The sequence below is a fragment of the Oryctolagus cuniculus genome, chromosome 3, assembly GCF_051225735.1.
Source record: "Oryctolagus cuniculus isolate XC-2025 breed Fujian yellow rabbit chromosome 3, ASM5122573v1, whole genome shotgun sequence".
Taxonomy (NCBI): Eukaryota; Metazoa; Chordata; class Mammalia; order Lagomorpha; family Leporidae; genus Oryctolagus; species Oryctolagus cuniculus.
In genome coordinates this window covers 136301895-136328443 of record NC_142869.1, presented here as the reverse complement: position 1 = coordinate 136328443, position 26549 = coordinate 136301895, and the positions used below count along the sequence as shown (strand labels likewise).

General features: G+C 46.7%; 1 protein-coding gene across 1 annotated transcript in view; it reads left to right on the top strand.

Annotated features, from left to right (window-relative positions):
* Positions 1-7273, top strand: part of LOC100357899 (B cell receptor associated protein 29) — a 69379-nt gene extending 62106 nt beyond the window's left edge. The window contains exons 8-9 of the mRNA XM_070071152.2: positions 3227-3312; positions 7234-7273. Of these exons, the coding sequence (XP_069927253.1) occupies positions 3227-3268 (42 nt within the window). The 3' untranslated portion in view covers positions 3269-3312; positions 7234-7273. The remainder of the gene's footprint in view (positions 1-3226; positions 3313-7233) is intronic.
* The last annotated feature ends 19276 nt before the right edge of the window (positions 7274-26549 follow it).

The following is a 26549-nucleotide window of genomic DNA, read 5'->3' as shown; positions in this document are numbered from 1 at the left end:
ATCCTCCACTGCCATCCCAAGCCATAGCAGAGAGCTGAATCGGAAGAGGAGCAGCCGGGACTAGAACCGGCGCCCATATGGGATGCCGGCACTTCAGGCCAGGACGTTAACCCACTGCACCACAGTGCCGGCCCCAAACTCTGACTTTGAATAAATAAATAAATCTTAAAAAAAAAAAAAATTCTAGCTAAACACTCTAGAATTCAGTGGCAGTCATCTTTGCTGCTTGTCCAACTCTGTGTGACTCCAGTGCTGATAACCAGAGTCCTACCCTATTCATTAGGGCCTAAGTTCCTCTCTTAGCTGTTTACTTCAATTCTTAGGTGAGGGTGTGGGGGCAGGTAAGAATACCACCTTTCAGTGGCAGCAGTACTGCCCCGAACCCCACTCTAGGGCCTGCAGTTTACTTCCTGAGTACTGGTACCACCAGCCTGCCTGGATCTAAATATCATCCATTCGTGGTGTTCTTGAGGATGCTGGCTGCTTTCCTGCAAGCTCCTCTCTGCTTTCTCAGTGTACCTTTCAATCTCAGCTGTTAGAAGTACCTACAGCTGTTGTGCCCTGCCTCTGTGGGCTGTCCCCACGTGTGTTCCCAGTCCTCTGCCTCCTCACTGACTTTCCAAACTCTCTGCAACCCCGCAGCTGAACAGCCCTCGCCCAGCTCACCTGATGTAATGCCTGATGTCCACAGGGCTCTCCTACACATTTTCATGAAACTGCATTTAGGGGACCCACATTGTGGCACAGTGGGTTAAGTTGCCACCTGCAACACTGGCATTTCATAGGAGCACTGGTTCGGGTCCCAGCTACTCCACTTCCAATCCAGCTCTCCACTAATACACCTGGGAAAGCAATGGAAGATGGTCCAGGTGCTTGGGCCTCTGCTAACCACATGAGAGACCTGGAAGAAGTTCCAGGCTCCTGGAACTGCTTTCCCAGGCCATAGCAGAGAGCTGGATCAGAGTGGGACTCAAACCGGTTCCCATATGGGATGCCAGCACAGCAGGCAGCAGCTTTACCTGCTATGCCACAGTGCCGGTCCAGCCCCTGATTTTTTTTATTTAACAGATCACGTAGTCCCCTGCTTAAAGTGTTTCAATCATTTCCTGTTGCAGTTAAGATCAAACCTTTACAACCATAGCAGACCCTGCCTGCTTTCTAGCCTCTTCTCAATCTACCTGCCCTGCTAACCTCTCTGCACTCTGAGTCTTAAAATAAGCCAGGTTCTTTCCCCTCTTGTGGTATTTTCTAAATACTGCATCTCAGCCCTAAATGTCTTCTAACCCTATTTTATTTTCATAAATTATTTATGGTCTATTTTTGTCTCCTTCCCGGGGACTAACAGTCCCTCCACCCAGTAACTCGTAGTTCTCAACAGAGTGCAAAGGGTGTTTCAAGGAATATTTGGCAGTGTCTGCAGAGAGACATTGTTGATTGTCACACAAAGGAGATGTCACTGGTGGATGGAAGCCAGGGTGCTATTAAACTCATTCTACAATATACAGGATAGCCTCCCACAAGAATTGGCTGGGGGCAACATTGTTCAGTGGATTAAGCCACTGCCTGCAATGCCAGCATCCCTTATGCTAACCAGTTCAAGTCCCAGCTATCCCACCTCCAATCCAGCTCCCTGTTAACATACCTGGGGGAAGTAGCAGAAGATGGCTGAAGTATTTAGGCCGCAATAAATGCCTGTGGCAGAGGGTACTAGGTGCCAGCCCCCAATATCCATCCCTAATACCCATTACCAGTATCTGTGGTAATAGGAACTCTGGTTTTGTAGACATAGATGCCAATTATAAAGACGGCATTTCCCACCTGTTTGGACATAGGTAGAAAAAGAGAAGTCCTGTGGTGGCAGTTCCCTTTTGTTGTCCTCTCTCCTGCTGCCGGAGTCCATGCAAAATGAGCACCAGGAGGGACGGAAGCTGTGCTGCTGACACACAGAGCGCCACGCCCACCCTGAATTGCTGCTCAGTAAGCCGCTGAGTACGTGTAATGCATTTTTCTTTTTCAATGTCCTAGACTTGGATAAAAGGCCACAAATGTTTGTTTTCTATGGCACAAAACCACTATTCTTTTCATGTTACCCTTTATGTTGGAATCATTTTTTTAAGATTTTATTTATTTATTTGAGAGGTAGAATTATAGACAAAGAGGGGGAGAGACAGAGAGAGGTCTTCAGTCCGCTGGGTCATTCCCCAGATGGCCGTAATAGCCAGAGCTGCGCTGATCCAAAGTCAGGAGCCAGGAGCTTCTTCAGTGTCTCCCACATGAGTGCAGGGACCCAAGCACTTGGGCCATCTTCTACTGCTTTCTCAGGCCATAAGCAGAGAACTGGATTGGAAGAGAACTGGTGCCCTCAAGGGATGCCATGCCACAGGGAGAGGCTTAGCCTACTGCACCACAGTGCTGGCACCTACAGACAGCTGTTTAACCCACAGTGCCATAGCACGTGCGCCTATGTGGGGAGCTTGATTAAAAACTATAACCCATACTATCTCTTCATGTTCAGCTTTTCATATTGGACTTCACCATTATCAGTGTGCACCCACAGCACCCATGCCCATTTCCACCATAACAGTTTCAGAAGTAGACATGATCTCTTCTTGCCTGTCTTTCGCCTGTGGCGCACCACAATGAATGCAAGCCCTACAGTCTCCGTAAGAGCATGCTGATACAGCAGGTGCACGAAGACAGCACGGGAGAACCTGATGCATGAGCATGATCAGGAAAAACTTGCTTCTCACAGGGCTCTGTTCTAGGTGGTCAGCCCTTTCCCTACACTGCAGCCTAGAATGTGTTGGAAGTTTTGGCAAGGGCCCCCTAAACCAGACGTCCTGCTTCACCGAGCTCCTCTGCATGGCACCTTGCTCCTTCAGAGCTGAGCCCTTCCTGCAGCCCTTCCTTCCAGCTCGGGGAAGGACCTTGTTCTCCCCATGGCTGCCAACTTCCTGGCACACCGAGGGCCCCGCTTGTTAGTCAAGGGCTTTCTGGAACAGTTCTCCACCGAAGCTTTACTTCCTGAAGAGTTCTGTTTGAGGTTTTTTTTTTTTTTTTTTTTCCCTCTCTCTCTCGCAAAAAAAAAAAAAAAAAAAAAAGAGAGAGAGAGAGAGAGGAGGATACATTGGACATGAAGAAAATGTAGAAATCACAGGGAAAAAAGTGCACTTACCAATGTGGTTAATGTATTCAAGACACCTAGGTGAATGTGTCCCATCCTCAGGCTGTCACGACAATTCCTGACCCAGGCAGCGAGAACGAGTGATGAGGCTGTGCCTACACCATCCTCAGCAGAAGAGCAAAAATGAGGTGAGTGCCACTGTCCTGGGTTGTGGTTTCTTGTGCTTACCTCCCCCTGACATTTCATGAGAATCCTTATGAGCAGAAAATGCCCCAGCAGCAGTAGTGCTTACATGCATAGACTCCCTACGTTGAAATCCCACACTTTGCGCTGGTGCTGTTAGCATATCAGGTAAAGCCGCCGCCTGCAGTGCCAGCATCCCAAGTCCCAGAGTTCAAGTCCCAGAGTTACAGAGAGCTAGAGGCAGACAGAGAGTGAGAGGTCTTCCATCCTCTGGTTCACTCCCCAAATGGCCACAAGGGCCGGAGCTGGGTGGATCTCAAGCCAGGAGCCAGAGCTTCTTCCGGGTCTCCCACGTAGGTGCAGGGGCCCAAGGACTTGGGCCATCTTCTACTGTTTTCCCAGGCATAGCAGAGAGCTGGATCAGAAGTGGAGCTGCCAGGACTCGAACCGGCACCCACATGGGATGCTGGCACTGTAGGCAGTGGCTTTACCCGCTATGCCACCGTGCTGGCCCCTATAAATGAGTCTTTTTTTTCTTTTTCGACAGGCAGAGTGGACAGTGAGAGAGAGAGACAGAGAGAAAGGTCTTCCTTTGCCATTGGTTCACCCTCCAATGGCCGCCGCGGCCGGCGCGCTGCGGCTGGCGCACTGCCCTGACCTGAAGCCAGGAGCCAGGTGCTTCCTCCTGGTCTACCAGGCGGGTGCAGGGCCCAAGCACTTGGGCCATCCTCCACTGCACTCCCTGGCCACAGCAGAGAGCTGGCCTGGAAGAGGGGCAACCGGGACAGAATCCGGCGCCCCGACCGAACTGAACATCCAAAGTAATTAACATAGAAAACCTTGCTATTTGTATTTTACCACAGTTTTTTTTTTTTTTTTTTTTTTTTTTTTTTTTTTTTTTTAATTAGGGGGGGAAAAGAAGAGGTGGAGCCCCTCATTCTATGTTATGTAAATGTCCCGGGATGAGACTGTTAGGCACTTTCAAATGACTTATGGCCAATCGCCGACAGCCACACCCCTGCCCACTCTCTTCTAACTCTCCAAAGCACAGTGCCCAGCTGGCTTGGTTGTGCAATCAGTACTTATTTGAATGGAATTCCATTCAATTCCACTGTGTCAGATTCTTCGAGATGACTTTTCTCATTCTGTTTTTGGAGTATGTCCTGTTGTCTTAAATGTATGACAAGATCAGATAGAATTTTGACCAATCTTACAATACTAACTTTTTGAAGACTTTTTTATTTATTTGAAAGTCAAAGTTATACAGAGAGAGATGGAGAGGCAGGGAGAGAGAGAGAGAGAGAGAGAGAATGAGAGAGGTCTTACATCTGCTGGTTCACTCCCCAGATGGCAGCAGCGGCTGGAGCTGTGCCGATCTCAAGCCAGGAGCCAGGAGCTTCTTCTGGGTCTCCCATGTGGGTGCAGGGGCCCAAAGACTTGGGCCATCTTCTACTGCTTTCCCAGGCCATAGCAGAGAGCTGGATCGGAAGTGGAGCAGCCGGGACTTGAACTGGTACCCACATGGGATGCTGGCACTAGCAGGCAGCAGCTTCACCTGTTACACCACAGTGCCGGACCCTTAAAATACTATTAAGTTTGATTTTAGGCACTGATGTATTTTCCCTTCAAATCCATTGGAAGATTTGATACTGTGGAAGGGCCTGGGCCACTTGTGCCTTAACTACAATTTTTTTATTCCTTGCTCAATAATGGAAAATAATAAACATATATATGCAAACAGATAATTGTGAATACTTAATACAGCTTTTTTATCTTTTTTAAATTGTTTATTTGAAAGGCAGAGAAAGAGAGACAGAGGTTCAAAGACAGTGAGATAGAGACCTTCCAACTGTGTATTCACACCCCAAATGCCAGCAACAACTGAAACTGGCCAGGCTGAAGCCAGGGGCCAGGAACTCAATTCCTGTCTCCCCATGAGTGGCAGGAACCCAAGCACTGCTGCCTCCAAAGTGCACATTAGTAGGAAACTGGAATTGGAAGCAGAGCCAGGAATCTAACCCAAGCACTCCCATGCAGGCATTCCCAGAAGCATCCTAACCTCTGCACCAAAACCCCACCACTAAGACTTAAAAACAAAAAGGCCAGGGAAAGACTAGATCGAGGTATAATATGGGGAGTTCCCCACAACAAAGACAAAATGAAGGGGCTGACATTGTGGCACATTAGGCTAAGCTGCTGCCTTTGTTGCCAGTACACAGGTTCAAGTCCTGGCTGTTCCGCTTCCAATCCAGCCCCCTGCTGATGTGTCTAGGAGAGCAATAGAAGATGGCCCAACTAGATGGGCCCCACCACCCACACTGGAGACTCAGATGAAACTCCTGGCTCCTGGCTTTGACCTGACCAAGCCCCAGCCATTGCAGCCATTTGGGGAATAAACCAGCAAATGAAAGATCTCTCTCTCTCCCTCTCAAATAAATAAATTAAAAAAAAAAATGAGGGCTGGCATTGTGGCACAGTGGGTTGAGCTGCCACCTGCAATGCCAGCATTCCCATCTATGCCCCATTTCAAGTCCCAGCTGCTTCATTTCTGGTCCTGCTCCCTGCTAATGCTCCTGGGAGAGCAGTGGAGGATGGCTGGAGTGCTTGGGCCCCTGCCGCCCACACGGGAGACCCAGAGGAAACTCCTGGTTCCTGGCTTTGGCCTGGCCCTGACCCAGCCCTTGCAGCCATTTGAGGAGTGAACCAGTGGATGGAAGATTTCTCTCCCTCTCTTTCTCTCCCTCTCTCTATGTCTCTCCTTCCCTTTCTCTCTCTCTCTCTCTCTCTCTCTCTCTCTCTCTGCCTTTGAAAGAAATTTAAAAATAAAGATTAAAAAATGAGTTATAAATGTGAGAATTTTTCGAGAATAAGAACAGAAATCACAGTAAATTATTGAAATCTGGGAATTCAGACCACTTTCTTCTGAGATTTTGTGGACTTCTCCTCTCTACCTAGGACAACTGGCAACTTCAGCACTCAGAGTGAGCTATGCACCCCAAGCCCTAAAGCTTCAACTTGACTTCCAAACCCCTTCCATATACACCTGCCTCTAGGTAAGGAACGTGAGACACAGTTCACGGAATGAACTTGCTGAAACCATCCCATTTTAAAACCATACTCATACACATCACATATTTCTTTTTTGAATTTATAATCGATTCATTTGCTATCAGGGCTGTCACACATTACCACAAACTTGGTAGCTCAAAACCGCACACATTTACTTTCTTAGGTTCCAGATGTCAGATATGCAGTCTCATTGGACCGAAGCCAAAATGTGAACAGCGCTAGTTCCTGCAGGAGGCTCTGCGGAAGGGTCTGTTTCCTTCTCAGCTGCTGGAGGCTTCCCCATTCCTGGCTCAGGGCTCCCTTCCTCCTCCAGAGCAGCCAAGGGGCGTCTTCTGTCTCCCTCTTCCATAGTGAAGGGTCCTGTGATTGCATTAGGTGCATGCAGATAATTTGGGGTAATCACCCTATTTTTCCGAGATCAGACGAGATTGGGCGCGTTCAGGGTGGTATGGCTGTAGACAATCACCCTATTTTTAAAACAGCTGATTTACTATCAATTTTCTCCACCACCTTAATTCCCCTTTGTCATGTGAGAAAGGTCTTCCATCCACTAGTTCACTCCCCAAATGGCCATAAGAGCCAGAGCAGGGCTGATCTGAAGTCAGGATCCAGGAGCTTCTTCCGGGTCTCCCACGCAGGTACAGGGGCCCAAGCACTTGGGCCATCTTCCATTGCTATCCCAGACACATTAGCAGGGAGCTGGATCAGAAGTGGAGCAGCTTGTACTCAAATCGGCACCTATATGGGATGCCAGCACTGCAGGCAGCAGCTTTACCCGCTATGCCACGGCACCAACCCCACAAGTGGTTCTTACTTGGTAGAACTGGTGAAAAACTGAATTCTCTTTCCTCTTGCAGAGACCCAAGAATCAAGTAGACGTGAGCCACCAAACAGGGCGGGTGTTGCGGCACGGCGGGTTAAGCCACTGCTTGGGATGTCCTCCTCCTGTGTCACAGCACTGCTTTGAGTCCCAGCTCTTCTGCCTCCCAACTAGCTGCCTGCTAATGCATCCTGAGAAAGGCAGCAGAAGAGGCCCAAGTGCTTGGGCTTCTGCCATCCACATGGGAGACCCAGAGGGAGTTCCTGGCTCCCGGTTTCAGCCTGGTCCAGCCCTGGCTGTTGCAGCCATTTGGGGAAAGAACCAGCAGATGGAAGGTCTGTCTCTCTGCCTTTCAAATAAAATGAAAATAAATAAACATTAAAAAAAATCAAATAATCAGGCATTGACGGCATCACTCCTGCCGGAAGACAGGGGCAGGGGCGTGCCAGAAAGCAGAAAGCCGATGACAGCTCTGCCATGCCCGGTTGCCACCCCTTCCTTCAGGCCGCTGTGTGATTGTTCTTACCTGCCCCAGCAGAAAACAGGTGTCACCACTGAAGGGGTGAAAGCAGCAAGTCTGTTTTACTAAACAGGTGACAGGATGGTTAAGAGAGTGACGCACGCATTCCAAATGCAGAATCTTCTTCTGCAACCCAGAATGAGACAGCAGCCAGGAGCCTGCCCGGCAGGCAGAGGGCCAGATGAGACTTTCCTAGGTGAGAATCCAGCAAACCCAGGAGGGAAGTCCTGAAGCTATTCACACGGATGTGGACATCAGGGGTTCCCCAGCAAAAGGCCCAGCAGCTTAGGCTTCAGGAAATCACGGGGTGAACAAGCCTCACCCACTCTTCCAGAGCTTCCAGGCAGCCCTTGAGGCCCTGCCGTTAAATATGAGCACGCAATCAAGCATGAAGAGAGCCGAGAACAGGAAAAAGAATGTGACGGAAAGAAGAAAGGGTGCCGGAAGAATAACCGAAAAAAAAAAAAAAAAAACTCTCGCCATCTTCAGCAGGGTCGTGGACTCTCATTTAAGTATATTCGTGAGATTAGAATTGGAAACTCAAGCACCTTTTTTTTTTTTTTTTTCCAGAAATTAAAAGGAGAGCACTTAGGGAAAAAAAAATAGAAGACCCACTAATACCCAGCACAAGGCTTGAAATAGACTTGCTCTGTTTTTGCCACTCTAGCAAAATAACCTAGACTGGGTAATTTATAGAGAACTAGAATTTATTTCTCACAGTTCTGGAAGCCAAGAAGTCCAAGATCAAATTGCGGCCGGCTAATCCTCCACCTGTGGCGCCGGCACCCCAGGTTCTAGTCCTGGTTGGGGCACCGGATTCTGTCCCAGTTGCCCCTCTTCCAGTCCAGCTCTCTGCTGTGGCCCGGGAAGGCAGTGGAGGATGGCCCAAGTGCTTGGGCCCCTGCACCCGCATGGTAGACCAGGAGAAGCACCTGGCTCCTGGCTTTGGATCGGCATGGTGCGCCTGCCATAGTGGCCATTTGGGGGGTTAACCAACGGAAAAGGGAAGACCTTTCTCTCTGTCTCTCTCTCACTGTCTAACTCTGCTTGTCCAAAAAAAAAAAAAAAAATCAAATTGCCAGAGGCTGGTGCTGTGGTGCAGTGGGTTAACCTGGGGCCGGCGCTGTTGCTTAGTGGGTAAAGCCACTGCCTACAGTGCCAGCATCCCATTTGGGCACTGGTTTGAGTCCTGGCTGCTCCACTTCCGATCCCACTCTCTGCTATGGCCTGGGAAAGCAGTAGAAGATGGCCCAAGTCCTTGGGTCCTTGCACCCACATGGGAGATCCAGAAGAAGCTCCTGGCTCCTGGCTTCGGATCGGCCCGGCTCTGGCCATTGTGGCCATCTGGGGAGTGAACCAGCAGATGGAAGACCTCTCTCTCTCACTCTCTGCCTCTGCCTTTCTATAACTCTGCCTTTCAAATAAATAAATAAATCTTAAAAAGAAAAAAAAAAAAAAGCTCTGACCTGCAGTGCCGCCATCCCATATGGGCACCGGTTCGGGACCTGGCTGTTTCACTTCCATCCAGCTCCCTGCTAATGCACTTGGGATAGCAGTAGAAGATAGCCCAAGTCCTTGGGCCCCTGCACCTATGTGGAAAACCCAGAAGAAGCTCTTGGCTCTGGCTTCGGATCACCTCCCTCTCTCCTAATAAACCTAAAAAAAAAAAAAAAAAAAAAAAGACCAAGCTGCCAGCAGCTTCAACATCTGGACATCTGGTAAGGGCTGCTGTCTGCCTCCCGGATGGTGCCTGGGCAAAAAGAGAACTCCCTCATTAAGCTCTTTCACAAAGGGAAGAGGGTTCACCACCCAACCACCCCTTAAAGGCCCCACTTCTTAATACCACCCCATGGACACCTGAAATTTGGAGGGAATACATTCAAACCATATAGCACAGACCCATACCGAGAAGCCGGACCCAAAGAGAAGATTCTATAAATTTCCAGAAAACACCATACACAAAAGTTAAGGGCTCTGAATAAATTCAGATGTCTCAAAAGGAACTGTGGGGTGGACATCCGGCCTAGGGCTTAAAACGCCTATGTCCCATATTATCAGAGTTCCCAGGTTGGATTCCCAACTCTGATTCCCACTGTCAAATAGTTGGGTCCCTGCTCTGCCCATGGGAGACCTGGATTGAGTTGCCAATTTCTAGCTCCAGCCTGATCCAGTCCCAGCTATTGTGGGCATCTGGGGAACCAGTGGATGGGCTCTCTCAAATAAAAACAAAAATTTTTCTAAATAAAAATCCCAGCTGCTCCACTTCTAATCCATCTCCCTGCTAATGCACCCGCATGGGAGACCCAGAAGAAGCTCCTGGCTCCTGGCTGCAGCTATTGAAGGAGTGAACCAACAAATGGAAGACTTTCTCTCTCTCTCTCTCTCTCTCTCTCTCTCTCTCAACTCTGCCTCTCAAGTAAATGAATAAATATTTTAAAAAAAGAAAATAAATGTATATCCAACCTAGTATTCAATAGCCAATCAAGTTACAAATCAAGTATGACCGAGGAAGAAAGACACTTGACAGGTTTGCAAAGGTCTCAAAAATTTGACTTCCCACACATTCTTCCCCGAAAAGCTATGGAATGAAGGGGGTGCTCCACCTACTGGATGAGTAAACCAAGAAAGAGGAAGAAGACAATAACCAGAAAAAGGAAATCTACACTGAGGACAGGGCAAGGAATGTACAGGATGCTGGTAAAGGCACAGAGTCAGCTACGAAACAGCTCAGACAACTCTGGGAGCTGCTCTTTCTAGAAGGTGCTGACTGTATCGTCGCAAAGGATGCTTATGTGTGAGCTGAGGAGTTTGGGATTAAGTAGTGTGGGTTTTTTAAAATTTTTATTTATTTTGAAAGCTAGAGTTACAGAGAGAGGTAGAGCGAGAGCGAGAGAGAGAGAGGACTTGCATCCACTGAGTCTCTCCCCAGATGATCACAACGGCCAGAGCTGAGCTGATCTGAAGCCAGGAGCCAGGAGCTTCTTCTGGGTCTCCCATGTGGGTGCAGGGGACCAAGGACTTGGGCCATCTACTGCTTTCCCAGGCCATAGCAGAGAGCTGGATGGGAAGTAGAGCAACCAGGACTCAAACTGGAGCCCGTATGGGATGCTGTCGCTGCAGGCTCCGGCTTTAACTCACTGCGCCACAGCATGTTAGTGGTCACAGAAAAGGAAGCCATAGCAGGTAAAGCCACCGCCTGTGGTGCCAGCATACCATGTGGGTGCCAGTTCAAGTCTCAGCTCCTCCACTTCCCATCTAGCTCCCTGCTGATACACCTGGGAAAGCAGAGGAAGATGGCCATCCCTGGGCCACTGCACCCACATGAAAGACCTGGAAGAAGATCTGGCTCCTGGCTTCATACCAGTCCAGGGAGCTATTGTGGCCATTTGGGGAGTGAGCCAATGGATGGAAGATCCCTCTCTCCATCTCTCTCTCCCTCTCCCTCTCTCTTTCTGTAAGTCTGCCTTTCAAATAAATAAATAAATCTTACCAAAAAAGAATTTCAGGGAATAAACACACACACACTCACACACACGAAAATCTAGGAAGTAAAAAGTAATAGTGAATATAAAATAGAATCATAGTGTAACAAATACTAACTATTAATCTGACCAAAATCATGGTCCTGTATTGGGAGAATAGAGAAAGGGGAGCATTCAGAGGTGGGAACAGAACTAACTCCTCATCTCACAAAGGACAAATGAACAAATATAGGACTATTGTTGAGAGATATAGACATGCACATACCAAAGAATCGGCTCAGGGCTTTGCAAGTGGTTGCTTTTCTGAGAGAGAACCTGGGAGAAAGGGTCTACAGCCACCATTCACCTTATTCACACTTGTAGAACTCAGTGACTCCTTAAATTGTGAGATTAATAAAATGAACAATTCTTTTTTAAAAGGGAAATTGCTGAGTTAAGTACTGTGTTTTACTTTTCTGGTCATGCTGTGCAGTTAATGAGAGACTTGTAATACATTATGAACTATCTGGAAGGACAAAAAAAAAAGCCTTATGAGGACTTCTTTCTATTGATCCTTGGTCTGTATTAGCATTTTCATTGATTTCTAATATAATTATGTTAACATTGCATCGTGCATGGCTTTGCCTTTTCCAGAACTCTAATTAAATCCAAAATAAGATGTGTGTACCACAGGGAATCTCTCCTTCTCCCTTGTTAAACACCTTTCCTTTTTGATTAGAATTCTGCTTACTAATTCCTTCTGGCTTTTGTCTTCCAAACAATTTCTGAAACTTTATTTATTTCAAAGGTAGAGTGACGGGGGTGGGGTGGGAGGGAGGAGAAAGTGGGAGAGAGAGAGAGAGAGAGAGAGAGAGAAAGAGAGAGAGAGAGAGAGAGAGAGAATGAGAGAATCTTCTATCTGCTGGTTCACTCCCCAAATACTTGCAACAGCCTAGGCTGAGTCAGGCTGAAAGCAGAAGCCAGGAACTCCATCTGGGTCTCCTGCATGGGTGTCAGGAACTCAAGTGCTTGAGCCATCAGCTGCTGCCTCCCAGGCGTGTTAGCAGGAAGCCATCTGACAGATCAGTCAGGACTTCAACCAGGCGCTCCAATATGGGATGTGGACATCCTGTGCAGTGTCTCAACCCACCGTGCCACATCTCTCCCACACACAAACCAATTTGATTTTTATGACTTGAATACAGTTTGAAATAGACCTGTAAATCATGTCCAAGGGCAAGGTGTAAGATAAATTTGGCAAATTAAAGAGAAAGGAGGACAACCGCTGGGTAGAAAGCAGTGACCACAGCCACGGTCACCACAGTTCATCTGTTATGGGAAGGACGGTGCTATGAATTTTTTATTCTCAATTCATTTTTACTCTTAAGTGCCTGCTGTGCCCCGAGTGCTGTGATGGTTACAACCAGCATTCCTTGAGTGCTCACCACGTGCTAGGTTCTAAGCCTTACCTACTCCTTGACATTTAATTACTGCAGCAACTCCATGGAGCAGACACTAGGGCTTATCCCTGTTTGCTGACAAGGAAAGGAGGCACAGGGAGTCTGTTTCCTCCATTCCTTAGGGAGTGGCTGAGCAGGGAAATCAAGCCCAGAATCGGTCTGAGTCAGCACTCTGTGTCACTTCCTTCTGCCTGACGGACAACAAGTACCAGAGAGATCCCCAAAATTGAGGAAGACAGGGAAAGGAGTTAATTTTACCATCTTACTGTTAATTACCATGACCATTTATTTTGTTTTGCTTTTAAAGACTGATTTATTTACTTGAAAGGCAGAGTTACAAAGAGAGACAGAGAAAGATCTTCCACCTGCTGGTCCACTCCCCAAGTGGCCGAAATGGCGTGAGCTGGGCTAGACCGAAACCAGGAGCCAGGAGCTTCTTCCTGGTCTCACAGGCATGGGTGCAGAGGTCCAAGGACATAGACCATCTTCACTGCTTTCCCAGGCAGATTAGCAGGGAGCTGGATCGGAAGTGGAGCAGCTGGAACAGCACCCATAGGGGAAGATCTCGCTTGTTCTCTCTGTCTCTGCCTCTCCTTCTTTGTAACTCTTTCAAATAAATAAATAAATATTTTTTTTAAAAAAACAACATTTATTTAGTCTTATTTATTTGAAAGACAAAAAGACACAAAGAGATCTTCTATCCACTGGTTCACTCCCCAAATGTCCACGATAGCCAGGACTGTTGGATGATGGCTCAAGTGCTAGGGCCCCTGCTGCCTATCGGGGAGACCCAGATGGAGTTCCTGGCCCCAAGTTTCAGCCTGGGCCAGCCCTGGCTGTTTTAGGCATTTGGGGAAAGAACCACTGATGGAAGATCGATCAATCGATCAATCATCTCTGTGGCTCTGTATTTCAAGTAGTTGAAAAATAAAGTAAAAATAAGCATTAAAAAAAAGAAATACAGGGCCAGCATGGTCTGCCTTTCAAATAAATAAATTGTGAAAGAAAGAAAGAAAGAAAGAAAGAAAGAAAGAAAGAAAGAAAGAAAGAAAGAAAGAAAGAAAAGGAAGGTGAAAGTACAAATAAAGAAGAAGGAGATTGTTCTAATATTAAAGGACAGGAGAGGGGCCGGTGCTATGGTGTGGGCAGGTAAAGCCATGCCTGTGGTGCTGGCATCCCATATAGGTGCAGGTTCGAGACCCGGCTGCTCCTCTTCTAATCCAGCTCTCCGCTATGGCCTGGGAAAGCAGTAAAAGATGGCCCAAGTTCTTGGGCCCCTGTATCTACGTGGGAGACCCGGAAGAAACTCCTGGCTCCTGGCTTTGGATCAGTGCAGTTCTGGCCATTGCAGCCATTTGGGGAGTGAACCAGAGGATAGAAGACCCCTCTCTTTCTCTGCCGCTGCCTCTCTGTGAATCTGCTTTTCAAATAAATAAATAAACTTTTTTTATTTTTTTTTATTTTTTATTTTTGGACAGGTAGAGTGGACAGTGAGAGAGAGAGACAGAGAGAAAGGTCTTCCTTTGCCGTTGGTTTACCCTCCAATGGCCGCCGCGGCCGGCGCACCGCGCTGATCCGATGGCAGGAGCCAGGTACTTATCCTGGTCTCCCATGGGGTGCAGGGCCCAAGCACTTGGGCCATCCTCCACTGCACTCCCTGGCCACAGCAGAGAGCTGGCCTGGAAGAGGGGCAACCGGGACAGAATCCGGCGCCCCGACCGGGACTAGAACCCGGTGTGCCAGCGCCGCAAGGCGGAGGATTAGCCTAGTGAGCTGTGGCGCCGGCCACTTTTTTTTTTTTTTTTTTTTTTTTTCAAAAAAAGCACAGGAAAGATAGGTAAAGGTACTGGAAGAGAAAAAGATTGATTGATTTGAAAGGTAGAGTTACAAAAGGAAGTAGGGGTGGGGACACAGATAGATCTTCCACCTGCTGGTCCACTCCCCAAGTGGCCGAAATGGCGTTAGCTGGGCTAGACCGAAGGTGTGACAATCAGAACTGGACCAGGCTGAATCCAGGACCCTCGAACTCCATCCGAGTCTCCCATGTGGATGGCAGGGACCCAGTTATTTGGGCCATCTTTCTTGGCCTTCCCAGGCGTATTAGCAGGGAACTGAATAACAATGGCATTCATACCGGATACAGGCATCACAAGCAGTGACTTAACCTGCTGTGCCACAACACTGGCTCTAGGAAGTCTGTTTTGGGGTATGACATGGGTTCAAAGCTCTCCTGGCTCAGACCACCACTGACCTATATACTCTTGAAGAAGCATTTGCAAGTCAAGTGCCAAACCACCCCTCCCCCCCCTTTTTTTTCCCCAGACTTTCTCAGAGGCATTGATGAGAAAAAAGGTTTTCTTAGCCAAGATTTTTCCAGCCTCTTCATATTGCTGACACATCGCCATCTCCATCAAGGAAGTGTTGCCACTTCTTCGCACTTGGTGTGAAACCAACTATGGCGTTCGGCATGTATGGGTCCCATCAACTTGGAAATAATTGCCTCTACATCATGGGACATCATCCACGGACTCTGAAATGAAAATAAATTAAAATCCCTTTGGGTGGGAGAAACTAAATTAGAAAGAAAAATGATTAGGAACAGAAGGCAGCTTGACGCTTTGGGATGCCAGATTTGTTCAACATGAGATTTAAAAGCCGTGGGTAAGTTTTTCTGGCCAATCTCCCAATTAACAACCTTTAGCGTACTTAAAAGCCAAAATCCGTGACTCAAAAGAGCGTGCTAGGAAGAAAATTTTGACAGATAAAATTAGCTATTCCTGGCAACATCAAATAACATATATACATATACTCATGTACCTTTTCTTGGAATGAAGCTCAAAATATACCAAAATCTGACTTAAACTTCTCTGTAGGGCTCCAAATCTCAATTATAATACCTAGCATTTATCAAATGCTTGCTATGTGCCAAATATTGCCCTGAATTCTCACAAGAACATGATGAGATAGGTGCTATTATCTCAAAATCTTACTCAAAGATGACAGAATTGAGTCAAGGGGAACCTAAATAAGTTACCCAGGATCACACAGGGAGAAAATGATCCAACCAAGACTGAGAATCAATCAGTCTGACTTCACTACATTTTAACATAAAATCCCTTACCCTCGAGGAGCTTACCACTACTAGGCTCAGACACGTTCTCTTCGGTGTGTAAGTGCACACACTTAGTGGGAGCGCTAAGGACATACGTAAAATGAACATCTGAAGTTGCCTTTGACTGTTAGAGAAGTTACCAGCAAAGGGACAGCTAAACCAAGACAGAAGGAAATCAGGGACGGAGTTCCGGGTAGAGGAAGAAACAGGTGGCAAGATCCAGAGACACAAGAGAGCCAGTGTATGGGCACACAGAGGGCTGACAGCCATCGAGGGCCATTTTGAAAGGTTGTAAACAAAGGATAAACCCAATCATGTTTGCACTTCTAAAATTATTTTTTTGCACCCTTTTGGAGGATGACTTTTTAGTGGAGTAAGGAGACCTACTAGAAGGCTATTGCCCTAAGATGGTCCTAGCTTGTACCCAGACTGTAGCAGACAGAGAGAGGCAGTGGAATCAGGGAGTTCATGAAAAAAAAAAATGGAGTTGGTATTGAGGGTAAGAAAGAAGGAAGCAAGAATGGCTGTTAGCTTTCTGGTTTGGGCAGTTGCATGGGTGGGGTGCTCTTCACCACCATGGGGGATTCGGGAAGAAGGACAGGATCAAGGTGGGTTGGAAGGAGATTATCAACTCCATATTCACCCTGTTGAAGACTCGTGCAGCACACTCCTTCATATTTAGATAATTTCTTACTTTATAAAACAGTGACTCAGTGAGATATTTTAATCATATATTTTTGCTAGCATGTTTAAAAGTATGATTCTCAAAATATAGATACTTTTTCAATAGGAAAATTTTGCTTCTAGTAATCTGCAACTATCAACATACACAAACACAACCCATTTGCCTTATCCTTAGGACATTTCAAACATCGTGTCATTTCTTTCTTTCTTTTTTTTTTTGTTTTGTTTTGTTTTTTATTTTTGACAGGCAGAGTGGACAGTGAGAGAGAGAGACAGAGAGAAAGGTCTTCCTTTGCCATTGGTTCACCCTCCAATGGCCGCCGCGGTGGCCAGTGCACCGAGCTGATCCGATGGCAGAAGCCAGGTACTTATCCTGGTCTCCCATGGGGTGCAGGGCCCAAGCACTTGGGCCATCCTCCACTGCACTCCCTGGCCACAGCAGAGAGCTGGCCTGGAAGAAGGGCAACCGGGACAGAATCCGGCGCCCCGACTGGGACTAGAACCTGGGGTGCCTGCGCCGCAAGGCGGAGGATTAGTCTAGTGAGCCGCGGCGCCGGCCCCGTGTCATTTCTTTTTAAACAGTTTTTCTTTTTTAAATGATTTAGGGGCTGTCATTGGGGCTTAGCAGGTTAAGCAGCTGCCTGTGATACCAGCATCCCATGTGGGCATTGGTGCCCCTTTCCAACCCAGCTCCCTATGAATGCACATGAGAAAGCAGTAGAAGATGGCCCAAGTCCTTGGGTCCCTGCACCCACATGGGAGACCTGGAAGAAGCTCCTGGATCCTGGCTTTGGCCTGGCCCAACCCTGGCCATTGCAGCCATTTGGGGAGTGAATCAGTGGTTGGAAGACCTTTGTGTCTGTCTTTCCCTCTCTTTGTCACTCTACCTCTCAAGTAAATAAATAAAATATTTTTTCATTTTTTAAAAATATTTATTTTATTTATTTGAAAGATAGAGTTACAGGGAGAGGTAGAGACAGAGAGGTTTTCCATCTACTGGTTCACTCCCCAGATGGCAGCAATGGCCGGAGCTGCGCCGATCCGAAGCCAGAAGCCAGGAGTTTTTTTCAGGTCTCCCATGTGGGTGCAGGGGCCCAAGCACTTGGGCCATCTTCCTCTCCTTTCCAAGGCCATAGCAGAGAGCTGGATCGGAAGAGGAGCAGCCAGAACTAGAACCGGAGCCCATTTAGGATGCCAGCGCTTCAGGCCAGGGCTACAACCCGCTGAGCCACAGCGTGGGCCTCAAAATCTTTTTTAAAAAATTGTATTTATTTACATATTTGAAAGGCAGCTAGCAAGAGAGAGAAAGACAGAAAGAAATTCCATATGCTGCTTTAGTCCCCACATGACAGCAGCCGGGGTTGGGCCAGGCCAAAGCCGAGAGTCAAAAACTCCATCTGGTCGTCCTACGTCAGTGGCAAGGACTCAACTTGAGCCATCATTAGCTGCTTCCCAAGTGCATTTGCAGGCAGCTGGACTGGAAGCAGAGTAGGCGGGACGTGAACCAGCGCTATGATACTGCAGACAGCAGGTTAACCACTGCACCTTGATGCCTACCCACTATATGTGTGTATATTTTTGTACAGTCTCATTTACACCAGAAGCCTGTTTCTTGTAAACTTTGAAAAAAAGGGGGGCAGCGCTGTGGCGCAGTGGGTTAAGGCCCTGGCCTGAGTGCCGGCATCCTGGCTCCTGGCTTCTGGCTTCGGATCGCGCAGCTCTGGCCATTGCAGCCACCTGGAGAGTGAACCAGCAGATGGAAGACCTCTCTCTCTGTCTCTGCCTCTCTCTGTAACTCTGTATTTCAAATAAATAAATGAAATAATCTTTAAAAAAAAAAGAAAAAGAAAAGAAAAAAATGCCTGTGTTCATTTGCAGAGAAAGTCCATTCACCCCTCCCTGCCTTCTCTCCACCCTTCTCTCCTCTGTACCCAGGAGAAGACCTCTCTCTCACCTTCCAATGGGATTTGGGAGAGGAAGGAGAGAGGGCTGGGGAAGCACGTGCAGGCCATCAGACAGAGGGAGGGGGAAGTCGGGGTATTTGTTCTCCAGCTGCTTCCTTGTTGAACATGGAGTTGGCAGAGGGTCCATTCCTCCACTGAAGGCCACAGCTGTTGGGCAGCTACCTCCAGCACACCGGGGCTCTGTCAGCGGCTCCCACTCTGCCCTCACAGGCCAGGATCCCTGCTGCGGCAGTTGTCAGCTGGTAGTTCCCCAGCAAGCCCTGAAGAGCTTTTTCTGTGTTGCTGGTTCCCCTTGACCCTGTTGGTGTTTTTGTGAACAGTCCCTACGTGAAGTCCTTCTGAGTACATCATCTGTCTTGCTTGGGGCGTGTTTAATAGAATATGCGAACATGTGCTGTCTTCATTTGTACAAGTGTCAGTGTGCTGTGCACACTTCCTGTGCCATGCCTCTCTTCTTCAGTTCAGTAGAGTCTGGGTTGTTTTCTCTGTCCACAGATACTGATCTGTTCCTTCTCAGGGGGTTAGGGTAGCCTTGGCTGCAGGCAACCTTGCAGGAAATATGAAGATAGGGGCCCTGGCAGTGAGAGATGGGGCCTGATACTCATTTATGATTAAAATCTCAGCTCTCACAAAAAAATTAAAAAAAAATAAATACTTATCCACATTACTAGTATCCAATGGTATCCCATTGTCTTTTTTTTTTTTTTTAGATTTATTTATTCATTTGAAAGGCATAGTTACAGAGAGGCAGGGGGAGAGAGAGAGAGAGAGAGAGAGGTCTTTCATCTGCAGGTTCACTCCCCAGATGGCAGCAATGGCCATAGCTGTGCCAATCTGAAGCCAGGAGCTTCTTCTGGGTCTCCCATGTGGGTGCAGGGGCCCAAGGACTTGGGCCATCTTCTACTGCTTTCCCAGGTCATAGCAGAGAGCTGGATCAGAAGTGGAGCAGCCAGGTCATGAACCAGCACTCATTTGGGATGCTGGTGCTGTAGGCGGTGGCTTTACCTGCTATACCACTGCACCAGCCCCTCCCATTGTCTTTTTAAAAAACCTTTGGATTTATACTCTTTAAAAATATATATTTATAAATGTATAATTATATAAATATATAAATATATATATATATATATATATATAGTTGAATGCCAGAGAGAGAGAGATCTTCCATCTGCTGGTTTACTCCTCAAATATCTGCAACAGCTGAGGCTGGGCCTGGATAAAACCAGGAGTCTAGAACTCCATCTGGGTGTTCCACATGGGCAGGGGCCCAAGCACTTGGAGCATCACCTACTGTATTAGCAAAAAGCTGAAATGGCAGCTTGAACCCAGGCACTCCAATATGGGAGGCTGATGTCCCAAGTAGTGTCTTAACAGCTGTGCCCCCCCCATCTTTTTTTTTTTAACCATACTTTTAACTATTATATCAAAGGACAGGAGTTAAAATATGAAACTTAAATTAAAAAACAATTTTCTGTTATTTGTCTCTTCCTGAGACAGGGAGTCCCAGACAGATAGAGAGAGATCTCCCATCTGCTGATTCATTTCCCCTGGATGAGTTCTGGACCCAGAACCCAACCCCGGCACTGCACTGTGGGGCATGGGCATCGTAACTGCTAGGCGGAATGCCTCCCCCCTCCCCCCGCATCTTTAAACGGCACATGTAAAGGACAACAGAGTTTAAAATGTGTTCAGTTGTCTCCATTTAGTGCAGGTGTGACTGGTCACTACTTCTGGTAACGGCGGCACCCCACACTCAGTGTGTTCTCAGTCGTCACGGTAACGCGTGGGCTCTGAGCAGAAATGGATCCAGACAGCAGTGCTAATGACTTTTGGTGGAAAGCAACAGCATGGCGTTTCGGCAGTTTATTTTTGTTATTTTGGCTGCCTGACAGCTCTTTTGTGTATAAAGAATGTTTTTTACAATTAATTCCTCCCCGCTCTGGTGAACTATAAAGTAGTAACAACACAAACCTAGAATCTACTGTCTAATTCTTCATTTAAAATGTATCTTAAACATGAACAGGGTGAACACCTACAGAAGGACATATCAGGGACAGGTGGGTGTGATAAGCAGTAAAGAAGGCGGGCCGAGAAACAGAGGCAGGCCAAAGAGAAAGAACTGGGAGCTGTGGGGGACCCAAAGGGAGATCTGGGCTCCAGCCTTTGGCCTGGCCCAGCTGTTGCATCTATCTTTAAGAGGAAAGAGAACCGTGGGGGCCAGAACTGGGACAGAGGCTCACATTGTATCTCAAGAAGGAAAGACGGGGATGGCGCAGTGGCTCACTAGGCTAGTCCTCCACCTGCAGCACTGGCACCCAGGGTTCTAGTCCTGGTTGGGGCGTCAGATTCTGTCCCGGTTGCCCCTCTTCCAGGCCAGTTCTCTGCTGTGGCCCAGGAAGGCAGTGGAGGATGGCCCAGGCCCTTGGGCCCTGCACCCGTATGGGAGACCAGGAGGAATTGCCTGACTCCTGGCTTCGCATCAGCGCAGTGCGCTGGCCATAGTGGCCATTTGGGGGGTGAACCAACGGAAGGAAGACCTTTCTCTCTCTCTCTCTCTCTCACTAACTCTACCTATCAAAAAAAAAAAAAAAAAAAAAGGAAAGAAGAGGGGCCATTGTTGTGGCATGCACTTGCAGGTAAACATCCCACATGGGTGCTGGTTCAAGTTCCGGCCTCCACTTGTGATCCAGCTCCTTGCTAATGGTCTGGGAAAAGCAATAGAAGATGATCCAACTGCTTGTGCCCCCTACCACCCACGTGGGAGACCAGACGAAGTTCCTGGCTCCTGGCTCCTGCCTGATCCAGCCCTGGCAGTTGCAGTCATCTGAGAAGTGAACCAATAGATGGAAGATCTCTTTCTTACTCACTCTCTCTTTCTCTCCCTCTCTCTCTCAGTGAAGGTCTCCCAAGTGGGTGCCAAGCACCTAACTACTTGAACCATCACTTGCTGCCTCCAAAGTGCACATTAGCAGGAAGCTGGAATTGGGAGCAGAGCTGGGACTTGAACCCAGGCACTCCACTCCAGCAGCTTAACCACTAGGACAAACACTGTCCCCATGCTTTTATTCACTATTGTTTCTATGACCAGCACACATAAATTCTTTTTTTAAAATGATTTATTTATTTATTCAAAAAGCAGATCTACAGAGAGAAGATTATATATAATCCAGCACCCACATGGAATGCTGGATTCACAGGTGGTAGCTTAACCCTCTATGTTACAATGCCAGCCATCAAATAAATTCTTTTTTCTTGTAAAGATTTATTTATTTATTTGAAACGCAGAGTTACAGAGAGGTAGAGGCAGAGAGAAAGAGAAAGGTCTTCTATCCACTGGTTCACACCCAAATGGCTGCAATGGCTGGAGTTGTGCTGATCTGAAGCCAGGAGCCAGGAGCTTCTTCTAGGTCTCCCAAGCAGATGCAGGAATCTCCCACATGGGTGCCGCCCCCCCCCCCCCCAAATAAATTCTTAATCATAAATCCTTGAATGAATTAATGAATGAATGAGCCAACCAACAGGTGACTGCATAACTTTAACAAGGAAGTTTCTTTTACATTCCCAATGCCTAATGATAAATAAGAAAATGCCTCTTAAATCAGCATTAACTGGGGCCGGCACTGTGGCATGGTGGGTAAAGCAGCCACCTTCAGTGCCAGCATCCCATATGGGCACTGGTTTGAGTCCCAGCTGCTCTACTTCCAATCCAGCTCTCTGCTATGGCCTGGGAAAGCAGTGGAAGATGACCCAAGCACTTGGGCCCCTGCACACTTGTGGGAGACCCGGGAGAAGCTCCCGGCTACTGACTTTGGATCAGCTCAGCTCCAGCTGTTTGGGGAATGAACCAGAAGATGGAAGACCTCTCTCTCTGCTTCTCCTCTGTCTCTCTGTAACTCTGCCTTCCAAATAAATAAATAAAAGTGATAAATTTGACAAACCCAAGAGAATTGAGTGTAAAAACAAAAGAGGTACATCAAGAGGTAGCACAAACTAGAATTTTAAAAAACGATCAGCATTGACTACTAAATAAGTTCTGTAAAGAAACTGCATTATTGTCTGACATTTATTTTGAAGTGACACATCTATGTTTTTGGAAAGAATTCCTGAATCTGATTAAATTCTGATAAATAAGAACCACCCACCTCTATGTGAAGCAGGTGAAGCTTGATTTGTATAGCCCATGTGAGTAATCTGAGGTGTTCCATATAACAAGTAAACTGGGTGGGAAGAGCAAGCTGTTGTCACCTCCTACTTGTCTCTGTTTTTAAAAGATAGCCAAATTCAGAAACTTGGTCTTCTACCTCTGCAGAAAGCAGGGCTCTAGGCTTGTACAGAATCCTGCCGTGGAGCTGGTGTTCTGACCAGCCACCATTTATCCTTGCTGTGCAAAGCACATTTAACAGAATCCAGCCTTGTCTTCATCCAGATACACACAGTACTTATTATGGTGTCATTACTGAGCCGGATTCTTACATCAAGAGATGCATTTCAAAGACTCATGTCTATTTTCTAAGGGATATTACATCTTTGACTCCTAGTGCTAGTCAATAGTCTCTTTCCTCATCTGTCTTGGTGCTGCTTCCGCCCACTCCATCAGTCTCTTGGAACCACTGCCACCACCAAGCCATCAAGTTCTTTTTGTCATTTTCAACTTACTTGTTTATTTATTTCAAAGGACAAAGGACAGAGAGCTTCTCCCTCTGCTGTGGTTCATTCCTCAAATGTCCAGAACAACCAAGATTGGGCCAGACCAGATGCAGAGACCTACATCTCCATCATCGGGGTCTCTCACCTGCGTGGCAGGGACCCAAGCACTTGGGCCATCATCTACTGCCTTTTGACGAGCATAAACAAGAAGCTGAATCAGAAGAGGAGTGGTCAGGATTCGAACCAGAACCCTGATGTAGGATGTGCATGTCTCAACGAGCAGCTTAACCCATTGTGTCAAAACACTCACCCAGCCATCAAATAATAATTATTATTGTTATTATTTTAGCCATCAAATTCTAATGCAATGTGGTTCACAGAGGGTGGCAAGATAAGTCTGAAAAAATGTGTTCAAAATAGCTAGCAACAGGGAGCAGAAATTCCTATAAAAGAGGGATATGAGTTACATTTGTATTCACACAGAATGTCTCTAAGTGAATTCGTTAACAAATTAAATGCCATCTAAGTGAGTAAACGTAGAATTACATGTATGAGTTGATCTTCAGAAATTTTTGACAATATTAAGAAAGATCCACATGTATTCACCTGCAAAGATATCCACAATTGTAGAGGAATCTGCAACGTGATTCTTGGTTGTTAAAAAACAGTGTGTTTGGGCTATAGATAAGTTTATTTAGAAAACGCCAAGTAATGGTTGGGAGGAGACAGTGCTTACTCTCAAGAACTTTTGCTTAGTGAGAGATGTAAGACTTGTTTGTAACGAGATTAGGATACTGAAGCAGATAGCGAGATGTGTCTTAAATTCAGATCAGATAAGGTACCAAGATAATTCAGAAAAGGGGCTGGATTAGTTGCTACTGAGAGTAGCAAGGAGAGTTCATGGAAGAGATGGCTTTTTAGCAGGACCTTGAAGATTTGTGTGAGGGTGTAAGGTGTGGGTACATAGAGAATCTGGTTTAAATCAAGTGCTTTCCTGTGTTTCAGTGGAGTTGAGTTATACATTCAACAACAAAGTGATGTTAATAAGAAACATGCACACACACACACACACACACAAAGGATAATTCATGGAAAACAGTTTTTTCTTGATACTCATTTCCCATAATTTTTTTGAAGACTCCCTTCTATGTATATGAGAAACTTGTGGAAAATGAAATTAAAAGATTACTTTATTTTGGTGCAGAGCAACTTGAACTCCTTGCATAGTTTTTTCATAGTACATATTTTCATCAACTTATTGAAGATTTCTCATATGCTTAACTTCAAAAATTTTTGCTCCCAATAAACCCACTTTTTAATTACATTTTCCACAGGCTTTTAGAAGTCTCTGGAATATACATATATATATATATGTGTGTGTGTGTGTGTGTGTGTGTATGTCCAGTATGTGTAGCAATTTATTAATAAGCGTGCAACTGAATTACACTCAAAACCTTAGAAGGGGGGGTAAGCATTTGGCACAGTGGTTAAGGTGCTTGTCATCCCATATTTGAGTGTTTGAGTTCAAGTCCCTGCTGATCCTCTGATCCAGCTTCCGGTTAATGTGCACACCTGGAGGTAGAAGATGATGGCTCAAGTACTTGGGTCCCCGCCACCCACATGCAAGATCTAGATAGAGTTCTGGGACTCCAGCTGTCAGTGGGCCCAGATTTGGCTGTCATGGACATTTGCTAAGTGAACCAAGAAGATTTCCCTTTTTCTATCTCTGCTTCCTGCTGTGTGACCCTCTGCCTTTCAAATAGCATTAAAATAAATAAATAAAAATTAAAACAAAGTGAAAAAAACCTTAGAAGGACATACACCATTGTAGAATGTTTGGCAGCCTCCCTGGCCTAAAATGTCCCATGACATGGCCCTGCGTGGGGGCAAAACAGCCCTTAGGAGAAAGTCCTTCCCTCTGCTCTAAGAGTAGATAACAATTTTTTTTTTAAGATTTATTTATTTATTTGAGATGCAGAGTTACAGACAGAGAGAGAGGTCTTCCGTCCACTGGTTCATTCCCCAAATGGCCACAACAGCCTATCAGAAGCCAGGAGCCAGGAACTTTTTCCACAACTCCCACACAGGTGCAGGGGCCCAAGCACTTGGGCCATCTTCCACTGCTTTCCTAGGCCATAGCAGAGAGCTGAATCAGAAGTGGAGCAGCTGGGAATCGAACCGGTGCCCATGTGGGATCCTGGCACTGCAGGCAGAGGCTTAGCCTATTTTGCCACAGTGCCGGCCCAGGCAATTGTTTTTAGCTTCCTTCTTCAGTGGTTCTTTTGGTCATAAGCCTTTGAAGATCTATTGAGAAAGCTGTTGACTCATTCATTCCTTCCAAAAAATGAACAAGCTTACAGCATGCTGAATTCAAACTCACCCCGTGCTGAAACCAGGGTTCCCCTTAGAGGATGTCTGTTTCCTCAAGCTTGCATCATGAGCACAGTCTGTGTTTTCCAAGTGGGTGGATAACTGAAGGTTGATGTCCAGAAAGTCTGTATTCTGGAGCATCTTCTGTATTAACTGATAACCAAGTGGGAATGTTCCAGTTTACTGGCAAGATTCATCGCAACAGAAGACAAAACTGTCTGTTAGTCTTGATTTCTTTCTGGTCCGCTGTATTCCCTCCATCATTGACCAGATGAATGAGAAGAAAGAAAGAATGAAAGAATCAGTCATGTAAAAAAAAGGGGGGGGGAGGCCAGCCAAATACTTGTTTTTGATTGTGAAATATCACAGACACACAGACACACACACACACACACACACACACAGGATATCTAACATCTGTGAGTGAATTAGCAAGTCTCCATGACCATCACTCATTCACTGGGTACCCCTCAAAGACTCTAGGGGAAATAAGAAGTTAGGCAGTAGATACAATGCTACAATTAGAAGGAACAGGTCCTGGTGTTCTGTTGCACGGTAGCCTGACTCTAGTTAACAATGATCTATTGTATATTTCAGAATAGCCAGGAGAGGATTTTTGATGTTCTCACCCCAAAGAAATGATAAACGTTTGAGGTGATGGATATGTTAATGACTCTAATTTGATTATTGCACAATGAGACATGCATTGAACTATCACGTCGTACCGACAAACACATTGGTGTATAACAGTCAGAAATCAAAACGCTTTGCAAAGAAAAGAACAAGTTCTATTCGGTGGGTATTTGGGCGGTGGTGGGGATGATTTCTAGAAATTCAAAACTTTATTGTTCTACAAAACTGGCCCCAGCCCTGTCCTCCCAGTTTGGTAGGAGCGCACCTGTGTGTCAGCTTGTGCAGCTCCTGGATTCACACTGCCTGGGAGTCAAGGTCAGCCCTTCGCTGCTAAGGAACCACACAGGGCTTGTCTGCTCTGACCTTGCAGCCCGCTGTAGCGGTCGGGGAAGTGAGTGAGTGGCCCAGTGGCCCCTGCGACACGGCCAGCAAGATCCTTATCCTTCCCGGCTGGGGCGAGGGACAGGGCGTGGAGGGGCAGGATCTTTCCGGGTAGGATCGG